At 35.6% G+C, this 14,130-nt stretch overlaps 1 protein-coding gene across 18 annotated transcripts in view; it reads left to right on the top strand.

Moving 5' to 3' along the window:
* Window positions 1-14,130, top strand: part of KIAA1328 — a 365,741-nt gene that overhangs the window by 5,511 nt on the left and 346,100 nt on the right. For 10 of the 18 annotated variants that reach the window (XM_084964498.1, XM_084964500.1, XM_084964501.1 and 7 more), the window contains 2 exons: window positions 1,785-1,927; window positions 6,461-6,555. In XM_084964498.1, the coding sequence (XP_084820624.1) occupies window positions 1,785-1,927; window positions 6,461-6,555 (238 nt within the window). Of the gene's footprint in view, window positions 1-670; window positions 801-1,784; window positions 1,928-6,460; window positions 6,556-14,130 lie in introns of all 18 variants that reach the window. The other 8 variants (XM_021096288.2, XM_084964499.1, XM_021096291.2 and 5 more) reach the window with 2 other exon arrangements.

The following is a 14,130-nucleotide window of genomic DNA, read 5'->3' on the forward strand; positions in this document are numbered from 1 at the left end:
TTTTTACAGAAGGAAATAGTTAATAATGGGCTTATCTACAACTTTTGGAAAAGTGTTTTATAAAGTAACAGAAAAGTTCAGAATTTTGTAGATCATTTTAAAAAAATTGTTAGGCACTTCCTTCCTGGCAGTGTAATAGAAGCTTTTCAGATTGTAGACATATGTGGATTTAGATATAGTTTGGAATAAAATTTTGTTTCTGGAAAGTATACTTTCTTATTTTATTGATTCTCTTTCTATAGCAGTGTTATGATCTTAGCCTTTCTCTCCCTTTGAAATTTGAAATAGTTCTTTTTGTCTTAAATTTCTTCCACTTGTTAAATAGTAGGGCTTCTTAGGACATTTCATGAACGTACTCCAAGAGAATTAAAAAATGTTTTTGTGTTTGTATGACTGACTCAGCCTCAGAGTGTTCTTCAAAACTAAAGCTCATTTTGAAATTACTTATTCACGCTGAAAATAACTTGTCAATTCTCCAATAATGAGCAAAATGGAGCACTTAACTCCTGTTTACAAAAGGAAATATCGAAAATGAAAGGATCCTATTAGCAGAATTTATATTGTTGTATATCTTACTTTTTAAAGATGAACTTTAAAAGTTTAATAATTTTGCTATGTTAAATTATGTTGCTTTCTAATTTGGTTTTAAAAGATAGTTATAAATTCCCAGGTCAAAAGATATTATAGATCATAACAGTACTGAACACAGCATTTGGATATTGGATGATCTTTTCTGGTGTTTTCCTTCATGTTTTCCTACATAGTTTCTGATGAAGAACAATCAGTAGTATATGTTCCAGGTATGATTTTCTTTATTAATTTGGCGAGCTTCCTTTGTTTCTTAAGAATTAGGAGAAAATAAAACATTAGGACAGGGAGTTCCCGCCGTGGCTTAGTGGCTAACGAATCTGACTAGGAACCATGAGGTTGCGGATTCAATCCCTGGCCTTGCTCAGTGGGTTAAGGATCCGGCATTGCCGTGAGCTGTGGTGTAGGTCGCAGAAAGCAGCTCAGATCCTGCGTTGCTGTGGCTCTGGCATAGGCTGGTGGCTATAGCTCAGATTGGACCCCTAGCCTGGGAACCTCCATATGCCGTGGGACAACCCAAGAAATGGCAAAAAGGCAAAACAACAACAACAACAAATTAGGACAACTTTGTACGTATAAGTAGATGCAGAACAGTTCATTAGACCCTAACTTAAAAAAAATATATATTAGGTGTGACCCCACTAAGGTTCGAACTTATTTAGGAGGCTGGCTGGGCAAGTTAGCTTTTGATGAGTTTGTGAAATACTTCATTTATGTATTAAAGAGCAAGAACTTTTTTTCTTACTTTTCATCTCACAAATAATCTGAATTTTATATTTCAAAGAAAAATGTGAAATCTTCCTAATAACAGGTTTATGTAATAGATTCTAAAGTTTACTGGTTCTTACATGGTGAATAGTAAAACAACCTTTGGAGGCACCCTAATTATGTGAAAAATAAGATTCTTTATTTCCAATAAATTAAGGTATGTATGGCATGTTGTAGTTTATTGGTTTTAATATGACTTACAAATGTTTACATCCCCTTTTAAAAATATTTCAGTTGAATCTTAAATGCATTCAAAACATCTTTTTGTGATTCATTATTTATTAAGAGAGCTTTAAGGTGAAGTTTATAAAGTAAGAGTTTTCCCATCAGTTCCTATAAAGTAGAGAATACCAAGGAAGAGGTGGGGGGGGCAGGCTTAAAGAGTGAAAAAATAAAATTTTGAAATCTTGTTTGCTGGAAATCCTTAGGAATTTCTGCAGAAGGAAATATCAGATCAAGACACAAGATGGTGAATCCTAAAGCTGACGTTAAACTTAAGACTTCCAGGGTGACTGCTGCTTCAGTCTCCATGGAGTCTTTAAAAGGTGCAGGAGATTCAGTAGATGAACAGGTCAGTATTATTTTTTTTTCCTCATTATTCGCCACTCTTTATAAATGCTGACCCATAAGTAATTTTTCTGGGCTGACTGATCTATAAGTAGAAGAGCCCTTGAAAGAACATTAGATGATCTATAAGCATTTTTAAAAGATAGAGAGGATGTTAGGATGCTTTGCTTATTAGTATGTATATTACTCAAAGCTTTCATTCCAAAATGTCTAGGCTTGCTTTAAGCCTTAGTTAAGAAACATTTATTGTCTTAGTATGTCTCAAAAGACTTATATCCTGATCTGTGTAGAGTTAGTAAATCAAATTGACAATTTTTTTAACTTAGGTTTTTTTTTTTTTTTTTGCTTTTTTGCTTTTTTGCTTTATAGAGCTGCAGGTATAGCATATGGAAGTTCCCAGGCTAGGGGTGGAATCGGAGCTGCAGCTGCTGCCTGTGCCACAGCCACAGCAACATGGGATCCAAGCCATGTCTGCGACCTACACAACAGCTCATGGCAATGCTAGATCCTCAACCTGCTGAGCAAGGCAGGGATCAAACCTGTGTCCTCATGAGTACTAGTTGGGTTCAGTTTTTGCTAAGCCACAGTGGTAATTCCCTATTAGGTGTTTTTTAAATTATTTTTGTTCATGCGAATTTGTTAGTTGATGATATATAAACCTTTGTATATAAGAAAAATGTTTTATTGGAGTGCCCATGTGGCTCAGTGGGTTAAGGATGTGGCATTGTCACTGTAGCAGCCTGGGCTGCTGCTGTGGCACAGGTTTGATTCCTGGCCTGGGAACTTCAGCATTACTCAGACATGACCAAAAAATGCTTTATTAAAATTAGCCTGCATTATCATTATCATTATTATTATTTCCTTCACTTGGCAAATAATGTCATAATTATTTTTATAGCTCAGTCATTGATTTCTCCCTTGTATTTCTTTGCCTCTGTAATAGTATCTATACATTTCTTTGGTATGTGCCCTGATTGGTTATTTTACTTTACTTTTTGTTATATTTTGTTTCCCCCAACCAAAGTTTAAGTCAGGGTTTGGCAACATATGATGTGTAGGCCAAATCTGTTTCTGCCTGTTCTGTGAGGAAAGTGTTATTGAAACACAGCCCTGCTTATTCTTTTAATATTTTCTTATTGCTGCTTTTGTATTACGATGGCAGAGGTACTATAAAGACATATGCTTACAAAGTCGAAATCATTTACTATTGAACCCTTTATGAAAAATATTTTTCAATCCCTAATTTATGTTCTTGAGGACATTTCCAATATCTAGTTTGTTACTAATTAAAGTTGACCCTTGCACAATACAGATGTTAGGGGCATTGACCCCTGTGCAGTTGAATATCTGTGTATAAATGTTGGCTCCCCTAAAACTTTACTAATAGCTTACTGTTGAATAAAAGCCTTGCCGATAACATTAGTAGTCTGTTGGAGTTCCCGTCGTGGTGCAGTAGCTAAGGAATCCGACTAGGAATCATGAGGTTCCGAGTTCGATCCCTGGCCTTGCTCAGTGGGTTAAGGATCTGGCTTTGCTGTGAGCTGTGGTGTAGGTCACAGACAGGGCTCAGATCCCACGTTGCTGTGGCTCTGGTGTAGGCGTCTATCGCTCCGATTCGACCCCTAGCCTGGGAACCTCCATATTGCCGTGGAAAGTGGCCCTAGAAAAGGCAAAAAGACAAACAAAATACACACACACACAAAAAAAAAAGCAAACAAAATTAGTAGTCTATTAACACATATTCTGAATGTTTTAAGTATATATCTGTATATATTTTACTCATTCATGACACAGCTAACTTTTTCTTAATTTTTTTTTTATATTTCTAGACTGTGTGCTTTGTCTGTGAGCTTTTTCAGATTGTTTTAAATCTCCAAAAAGTTTTCCAATATATATATATTTTTAAATCTGCTTATCAGTGGACCTGCACTTTTTCAAACTCATATTGTTCAAGGGTCAGCTGTGTTACATGTTGCATTTAGTTGTCTGTAAGATTTAATAAGCAGGCCTCAAAAAACCTGCTTGTGTTACTTACATCCCCAGTGTATCCACTTCATACTAGGATGGGAATAGTTGAATTTGCAAATTCTTATAAAAAAATTGAAAGTATTTTTTCATATAATGGTTTTTGTGTTTTATAATAATAAAAAAAAAACTATTCCCCATTCATCTCAGCTCTTAGCAACAACTAATCTGTTTTTATTCTCTATGTATTAGTCTATTCTGGACATTTCATATAAATGGTATCATGTAATATGTGGCCTTATGTGACTGGCTTCTTGCATAGTGATTTCAAAGTTCATCTGTGTTGTATCATGTATCAATACTTCATTCCTTTTTATGGGTGAATACGTGTATTTTGTATAACTACTGGTTGAAGGACATTTGGGTTGTTATGCTTTTTGGATATTATGAATAAGACTGCTATGAACATTCACATACAAGTTTTTGTGTGGATGTATGTTTTCAGTTTTCTTTCATGTATACCTAGAAGTAGAATTGCTGGGTCATGTAGTAATTCTGTGTTTAACCTTTTGATGAACTGCCAAAGTGGCTGTACCATTTTATGTTCCATTAGCAATATGTGAAGATTCCAAATTCTCCGCATTCTCACCATAAGTAACCACTATCTCTAGGGCTGGGAAAACAGAATAAGTTGGAATTTTTAAAATCTGAAAGTTCAGAGGAGAGCAGCTTGGAGCTGGAACTTGGATCTCTGATGATGGGGAACCAGCCTGACTTTTCCCACTGCTAAATGCAGTGACTTCTTTTTATAGTCTTCTTTTAACATTTTTTGATCATTAGTGCTGTTTTTTGTTTGTTTGTTTGTTTTGTTTTTGGCTGAACCTGTGGCATATGGAAGTTCCAGGGCCAGGGATTGAATCTGAGCCTCATCTATAGCAACACTGGATCCTTAACCCATTGTGCCCAGCCTGGGATTGAATCCATGCTGCCTGAGACAACACTGGATCCTTAATCCACTGCGCCACAGTGGGAACTCCTGATCATTAGCACTATTAACCCCACATTGTTCTTGAAACTTTTTTTCCCATGATATTGTATGCTTCTGATACTCCTCTTAGTTTTTCAAATACCATTTTTAGTTTATTTTCTTGGATTAGCACATGATTTTTAAAAACTAATATTTTTCTTAACTTTAAGGAAAAATTTAAAGCATAGAAAGGTATGAAGAAAATAATAAAAATATAAACATCATCAACAGAGACAGATGGCTGAATTTTAAATCTTTTCTCTGATTTGAGAGCCAGATGCACACTTTCAACTTCCTGCCTAAATATTTCCAAATGAATGTCATCCTGGTATCTTAAATTGACCATATCAAAAATCTAAAACCAGATCTGTTTGGTTTGTTTTCTTTGTCTTTTTGTCTTTTTTTTGGCCCATACTCACAGCATATGGATGTTCCCAAACTAGGGGTTGAATCAGAGCTGTAGCTGCCAGCCACAGTCACAGCCATGGGGGATCCGAGCCATGTCTGCAACCTACACCACCGCTTACAGCAACGCTGGATCCTTAACCCACTGAGCAAGGCCAGGGATCAAACCTGCATCCTCATGGATACTAGTCAGGTTTGTTATCGCTGAGCCACGACAGGAACTCCCCGGCCAATCTTTGGCTATCAGTGATTCTAGAATTCATTTTAGAGATCTTGGATTATTCCTGGCTACCTGAAGTAATTGAAGTAACTTACTTTGTGGTTACACAAATGCCAAGGATTCTTTTTTTTAACGTACTCCTTCCTTTTACATATTACCTCCAGTTCCCTTGTGAACCTCTGGTTTTCATGGCTTTAAAGACCTTTCTTAATGATGTTTAAGTACTTGGAGAACTTTTTATGGCACAAGAGAGAGGATAGTACTATGGGTAAGAACCTAGACTCTGAAACCAATGCTTGAGTCTTGATTCTGCTACTTAACTGCTATAGTCCCGGGTAAGATGTGTACCTTCACTGTAAAAGAGGAATAATACCTACCTGATAGCTTTGTTGTGAAAATGAAATGGATTAATAAGTGTGACATTCTTAGAATGTTACTGATAACGCTAGATATGTTGTTAGCTATTATTATTGTTACTCTTTGGTCTAATACCCATTGGAATGATCCTTTGGTGTATTGATATTTGGAAAGCTTAGAAACTGGTGCTTCTGCTGCCAACCCTGGTATATACCTTTAAGCAGCTTGGGGTGTTAGGTGCTCAGTATCTTCCACTAGGTGTTTGTTTCTGTGACATTCACTAAAGGAAAGTTGTTTCCTTAATATTCCCTAATATTTAAGCAGGCACATTTCTTCTTGGAGTTCTTCTTGTGTTCTTTTCTGTGTAAATTTCATGATGTCCCCTGGTAGCCAGCCTGTTTTGAGTTCACAGTAGGTTTAAATGAAACAGGTAAATAGTGTTCTACCAGATAAAAGAGACCCCCAAATTTTCATTTCCTGTGCTTATTTTAAGAAATTTCTCGAAGTCTTAAACATTGCTTTTTGTAAAAGTTAATGAGAAGGATTTTTTTTGTTTGTTTTAGAATTTCTGCAGGGGAGGAATAAAGAGTGCATCACTGAAGGATTTATGTCTTGAGGACAAAAGGCGCATTGCAAACTTAATTAAAGAACTGGCCAGGTGAGACAAAGTCTTATGTTAAATGCATACCATATTGAGGGAGAATGGTTTTTTTGAAAATAGAAAATTGTAGATATGATGTCATTGTATCATTGATTTCATGGGAACAAAGATTTTTTTAAAAAAATATTCCGTGGTGCCCTAAAGAAAAGTAGAAAAAAAAGTAAACAGAAAAGAAATAAACACCAGAACAGACCACCCTCCAATTTACATTTTCTGGTTCATTTAATTTCCCGTATTGTTTTGGTGGGAATATCTGCAGCAGTCATCTATCAAGAGGAAACATTTTGAAACTTTGCTCTGCTACTGATGTAGTTAATATTGTTGTAATCAGAGGTGTAGAAATTGCCTTTAGTTTTGCTTTGGCATCTGAACAGAAAAAAACATTCATTTATTGTCATCTTTTATGAGAATATTTATTGTCATTTTGCTAACTTCTGATATTTCCAAATAAGGGATTTTGAATTTTGAGAACGAGAGTTCATAGTTTGGATGTACTATTCCAGTTTGTTAATAATGTATATGAAGTGTATTTTCTTTGTGGGTATAATTTTTTGTTAATATACATGTCAAGTTTTGGGGCCTTAAAATAATAAAGATGTCTATAAAGGAATATACTGATATAAATTATAAAAATTTAAGCTTAGGGGAAGGCTATACCTAAAAATTGATGAAATAGTACGGTAGGTAAAGCCATTAAACAATAACTTCTCACTCTCCCCACTGCCCAGTTCCTGGTAACCACTATTCTGTGTGTCTCATCAATTTGAACTACTCTAAATATGTCATATAAGTGGAATTATATAATATTTGTCCTTTTGTATCTGGTTTATTTCAGAGCATAATGTTTTTGAGGCTTTTTTCAAACTCGTTATGTGCAGGAGTAAGTCATTTTTTATTGTTGAGTAGCATTGCAGTGTATGCTTGTACCTTAATTTGTTTGTTCATTTATTAATGGACACTTGGGTTGTTCCAGTTTTTGCCTTTTATGATACTTCTCTAATATTCATGTACAAATCTTTATGTTGATATGCTACTTTGTATTTTTCTTCTGTAAATAATTAGGAGTGGAATTACTCAATTGTAAGTTAAGTGTATAGGAAGTTCCCATCGTGGCTCAGTGGCTAACGAATCCGACTAGGAACCATGAGGTTGCGGGCTCGATCTCTGGCCTTGCTCAGTGGGTTAAGGATCTGGCATCCCTGTGAGCTGTGGTATGGGTCACAGATGCAGCTCGGGTCCCGCGTTGCTATGGCTGTGGCGAAGGCCGGTGGCTACAGCTCTGATTAGACTCCTAGCCTGGGAACCACCATATGCCGCCAGGTGCAGCCCTAGAAGAGGCAAAAAGACAAAAAAATAAATAAATAAATAAATAAAAATAAAAAATAAATAAAAAAGTAAGTTAAGCGTATATTAAACTTTATAAAAAATCACCAAAGTCTTTCCCAAAGGGTCTGTGCTGTTTCATATTCCCACTAGCAACTTATGAGAATTCCATCATCCTGCATATTCACTAACTTTTAGTATTGTTTTTTTTTTTTTTAAATTTTGGCCATTCTCATGAATATAGTGATATCTTCTAGTGCAGTGAATTTGTTTTTTTCCAAACAATTAATGTGATCATTGACCATTCTTTTGTCCAATGTCTGTTCAGACCTCTTGCCTGTTTTTTTCTTTTCACTCACCCCCTTCTTTCTTGATACTGAAGAGTTAGAGTCCTTTATATAGTTTGGATTTAAGTTGCCAGTGCCTGCCTCCACTGTTTGTTGTGGTCATCACCATAAAAAATTTAATAATAATAGAAAAGCTTGAAGTATTTCAAGAATTATCAAAATATGACAGACACAAAGTGAGCAAATAAATGGAAAAATGACCATAGACCCTCAAATCTGTAAAAAATGCACTATCTGCAAAGCATAGTGAAGTGTAATAACACAAAGTATGCTTGTATATAAAAACCAAGATTTTATATAAAATATGTAGATAGAAAAAGACACTTCTTATTCCTTAGTTACTTCAACAATACTATCTCTTCTGTTTGACGTGTGTGTGTGTGTGTGTGTGTGGTGTGTGTTTGTGTGATTTTGACTAATTCCTTGTTTCTTTTTTTTGTAAAAATTTTAGTTTTTTTCTTAGTGGCTACTTGGGAATTACAGTCAACTTCCTAAATTTATAACAATATAATTTGAATTCATACCAACTTATTTTCGGTGGTACATAAATACTCTACCTCTGTACAGCTGCATTCCCCAATCTTTATTTTGTTTTTCTCAACAATTACACCTTTTTACATTGTGTGCTTGTTATAGGCTGGATTGTGACCCTCCTCCCCAAATTCATATGTTGAAATGCTAATCCCAGTTCCACAGAGTATGACTAGATTTGTCTTTTTAGGGCCGCACTTGCGGCATATAGAAGTTCCCAGGACGGGGGTGGAATTAGAGCTGCAGTTGCCTAACACAGCCAGAGCCGCAGCAACACCAGATCCAAACCTAGTCTTCAACCTACACATACACAGCAGCTCGCGGCCAGATCCTTTAACCCACTGAGTGAGGCCAGGGGTTGAACCTGCATCCTCATGGATACTAGTCAGATTCTTAATCTGCCGAGCCACAACAGGAACTCCTAAAGATAGGGCCTTTAATGTGGTTACCAAAATAAAATGAGGTCACAGTGTGATTGAAGACTTGTGCATTTTCTTAGTTTCGTAGATTTTTGCCTTAAGTATTTGATCCTATGGTTATTAGTTTTATTCCAGTATAGATTTAATTTTTGTTTTTAAATAAACCTCTGGTCACCCTGGATATTTATAACATGAATTCTTGACTAATCACAGTCTAATAGTCTAATATTAATATTAATATTAATATTAATTGGTAATTTTAGCTTTTCTAGATAATTCAAGAACTTCAGAACATATGAACATTTTGCTTCTTGACTATGTGCCATTATATAGTATCATAATTTTTTCTATACATATTTTTTCATTCAGTGTAATATAATCATTACTTTTTTGTATTTTGAAATAATTTTAGAGTTACAGAACAATAGGAAAAAATAGCGCATTATTGGGTGAGTGGGGAATTGAGAGTGACTGCTAATGACTACAAGGTTTCCTTTTGGGAGGATGAAAATGTTCTAAAATTACATTATGGTGATGGTTGCCAAACTCTGCAAATATACTAAAAGCCATTGACTATTACACTCTAAATGAGTGAAACTTATTGTATGTAAATTATATCTCAGTAAAACTCTTAAAAATTAATAGTATGGAGGGCCCTTATGCTTTTTACCCAGGTTTCTCTAAATATAACATCCTGAATCATCATAGTTAAATTATCAAAAATTAACTCTGATACAGTAGAATTAATAAGTTACAGTTTATTCATATTTCATCAGTTTTCCCACTAATTTTTTTTTCTATTGGGGGTATCACATTTTGTTTTCAGTTTTCATATTTCCTTAGCCTTCTTCGATTTGTGGCTTTTCCTTAGTCTTTCCTGGCCTTCCGTGCCTTTGACACTTTTGAAGAATGCTGGTCAGTTGTTTTGTAGTATTTCTTTCATGTTTTCTCATGATTTTATTGCATTATGATCTGTTGTATTATGGGGTGTGTGATTTAACTTTGGTGACTTGGTTAATGTAGAATGTACTTGGTTTCATCCTTGAAAAGTTAACTAGTGAATATCTTAGAAGAGGTTCATGGGGACTATTCAAATACAGTTTTTTTTTTTTTAATGAAACTTTACCCACTGCCGTAAGCATCTGTAGAAGGGACACTTGCCTGTAACAACTATTACTGTGATGTTCAAATGGAACTTTATGTTTCCCCTATCTGATTTGCATTTATTAATTGGAATTCTTTTTTCAAGGTGAGCTGTCCCTTCTGTTCTATTTATTTACTTATTTATTTCACTATTTATTTTTATATATACCAGACTCATGGACATTTATTTTATTCTAATCCAGGACAAACAGAAACAAAAATAGAGTAGCAAGGTGGTACATTAAAAAAAACAAAACACTTTAAAGTAATTGTAGATTCATCTGCAGTAGTAAGAAATAATACAGAGAGACAGTCCATGTCCTCTTAATCCAGTTTTCACCCATAGTACCATTTTCATTAACTATAGTGCAGTATCACAACCAGGAAATTGACGTTGATAGAATTCACCAACCTTGGAGTTCCCTGGTGGCTCAGTGGGTTAAGGATCCAGCATTGTCACTGCTATGGCTCAGGTCATTGCTATGGTAGGATTTCAATCCCTGGCCCAAAGTCTGTGAGTCTGTTTTCTGTTCTGCAAATAAGCTCCAGGACCATTTGTTGAAATATTTTTTATACTTTTTTTTTTTTTTTGTCTTTTCTAGGGCCACATTCGTGGCATATGGAGGCTCCCAGGCTAGGGGTCTAATCAGAGCTGTTGCTGCTGGCCTACACCAGAGCCACAGCAACACCAGATCCAAGCCATGTCTGTGACCTACACTGAGCGAGGCCAGGGATTGAACCCGCAACCTCATGCATGGTTCCTAGTCAGATTGGTTAACCACTGAGCCACGAAGGGAACTCCAAAATATTTTTTATACTTTTGTCAGAAATCAGTTGGCTATCTCTTTCTCAGTTCTCTTCTAATCCATTGATCTATCCTTATGCCAGTTGTCTTGATTACTATAGCTATATAGTAAACCCTAATATTGAGTAGAGTGATTCCTTACACTTTATTCTTTTTCAAAAATCTCTTTAACTCTTCTAGTCCTATGCCTTTCCATGATAATCTTAGAATAAGATTGTCAATGTCTTTTTAAAAACTCTGCTGGTATTTTAGTAGATATTACATTAAAACAAGGTCAATTTCGGGAAAAGTAAACATCTTTACTATGTTGAATCTTCCAATCTGTAAATATGGCATGACTCTCCTTTTATTTAGTTCCTTGATTTCTTCCATCAGCATTTTGTAATTTTCAGGATGCAAATCCTGTACACGTTTTCTCACATTTATATTTCAGTATTTAATTTCTTTGGCGCAGTTATAAATGGTATTGTGTTTTAAATTTTGGTTTTCATGTTTGGTGTTTCATGTTTGCTGTTGAAATGTGATTCAAATTTATGTGTTTGATTCCTACAGCCTTGCTTATTAGTTCTAGAAGCTTTATTGTTGATTCTTTGGGACAATGACAATCATGTCATTTGCAATAGGGACAGTTTTTTTACTTTCTTTTCAGTGTGTATACTTTTTATTTCTTTTTCTTGCTTTATGGTCCTGGCTAGGACTTCCAGTGCTATGTGAATAGGAGTGTTGAGACAGGATATTTTTACTATGTTCCTGATTTTAAGTAGAAAGCTTTCAGTCTATCATCAAGTATGATGTTAGCTGTAGATTTTTTTTGTAGATACTCTTTATAAAGGTGAGGAAGTTCTCTACTCTGAGATTTTGTTATGATTGCCTGCCTCAGTTAACATCATCATATGAGCTTCTTCTTTAGCTGCTGATTTGGTAGATTATATTAATTGATTATTTTACTGTTGAACATGCCTTACATACCTGTAATAAATCTCACTTGTAATAATAGTTTTTTTTTTTTTTTTTGGCTTTTTGCCATTTCTTGGGCCGCTCCTGTGGCATATGGAGGTTCCCAGGCTAGGCGTCGAATCGGAGCCTTAGCCACTGGCCTACGCCACAGCCACAGCAACTTGGGATCTGAGCCGCGTCTGTGACCTACACCATAGCTCACGTCAATGCCAGATCCTTAACCCACTGAGGAAGGCCAGGGATCGAACCTGCAACCTCATGGTTCCTAGTCGGATTTGTTAACCACTGAGCCACTATGGGAACTCCTAATAATTGTTTTTATACATTGCCAGGCTTGCTTTTCTAGTATTTTGTTTGGAATTTTTATAGTTTTCTCGCTTCTTAAAAATTGTCTTAGTCTGTTTTTAGTATCATGGTAATGCTAGCCTTATAAAGTGAGTTAGGAAGTATTCTCTCCTTTTCTGTTTTCCAGAAGAAATTGTATAAGTTGGTGTTAGTTCTTCTTTAAGTATTTAATAGAATTCTCCTATGAAATTGTCTGGGCCCGGAGGTTTCTTTTTTTTTTTAATTAATTAATTAATTTATTTATTTTTATTTTCCCACTGTACTGCAAGGGAATCAAGTTATCCTTACATGTCTACATTACAATTACATTTTTTCCCCACCCTTTGTTCTGTTGCAACATGAGTATCTAGACAAAGTTCTCAATGCTATTTAGCAGGATCTCCTTATAAATCTATTCTAAATTGTGTCTGATAAGCCGAAGCTCCCGATCTCTCCCACTCCCTCCCCCTCCCATCAGGCAGCCACAAGTCTTTTCTCCAAGTCCATGATTTTCTTTTCTGAGGAGATGTTCATTTGTGCTGGATATTAGATTCCAGTTATAAGTGATATCACATGGTATTTGTCTTTGTCTTTCTGGCTCATTTCACTCAGTATGAGATTCTCTAGTTCCATCCACGTTGCTGCAAATGGCATTATGTCATTCTTTTTTATGGCTGAGTAGTATTCCATTGTGTATATATACCACATCTTCCTAATCCAATCCTCTGTTGATGGACATTTGGGTTGAAATAGAAAGATATTCCATGTTCCTGGATTGGAAAAATCAATATTGTAAAAATGGCCATACTACCCAAAGCAATCTACAGATTCAATGCAATCCTTATCAAATTACCCATGACATTTTTCACAGAACTAGAACAAACAATCCAAACATTTATATGGAACAACAAAAGACCCAGAATCGCCAAAGCAATCCTAGAAACAAAAACCAAGCAGGAGGCATAACTCTCCCAGACTTCAAGAAATACTACAAAGCCACAGTCATCAAAACAGTGTGGTACTGGTATCAAAACAGACAGACAGACCAATGGAACAGAATAGAGAACCCAGAAATAAACCCTGACACCTATGGTCAATTAATCTTTAACAAGGGAGGCAAGAACATAAAATTGGGAAAAGACATTCTATTCAGCAAGCATTGCTGGGAAACCTGGACAGCTGCATGCAAAGCAATGAAACTAGAACACACCCTCACACCATGCACAAAAATAAACTCCAAATGGCTGAAAGACTTAAATATACGACAGGACCCCATCAAACTCCTAGAAGAAAACATAGGCAAAACACTCTCTGACATCAACATCATGAATATTTTCTCAGGGCAGTCTCCCAAAGCAATAGAAATTAGAGCAAAAATAAACCCATGGGACCTCATCAAACTGAAAAGCTTTTGCACAGCAAAGGAAACCCAAAAGAAAACAAAAAGACAACTTACAGAATGGGAGAAAATAGTTTCAAATGATGCAACGGACAAGGGCTTAATCTCTAGAATATATAAACAACTTATACAACTCAACAGCAAAAAAGCCAATCAATCAATGGAAAAATGGGCAAAAGACCTGAATAGACATTTCTCCAAAGAAGATATACAGATGGCCAACAAACACATGAAAAAATGCTCAACATCGCTGATTATAAGAGAAATGCAAATCAAAACTACCATGAGATATCACCTCACACCAGTCAGAATGGCCATCATTAA

This window comes from Sus scrofa, chromosome 6 (genome assembly GCF_054392235.1).
Source record: "Sus scrofa isolate SSC_HxYL_T2T_F1_AM1 chromosome 6, Sscrofa_HxYL_maternal_Yorkshire_Landrace_v2.0, whole genome shotgun sequence".
NCBI lineage: Eukaryota > Metazoa > Chordata > Mammalia > Artiodactyla > Suidae > Sus > Sus scrofa.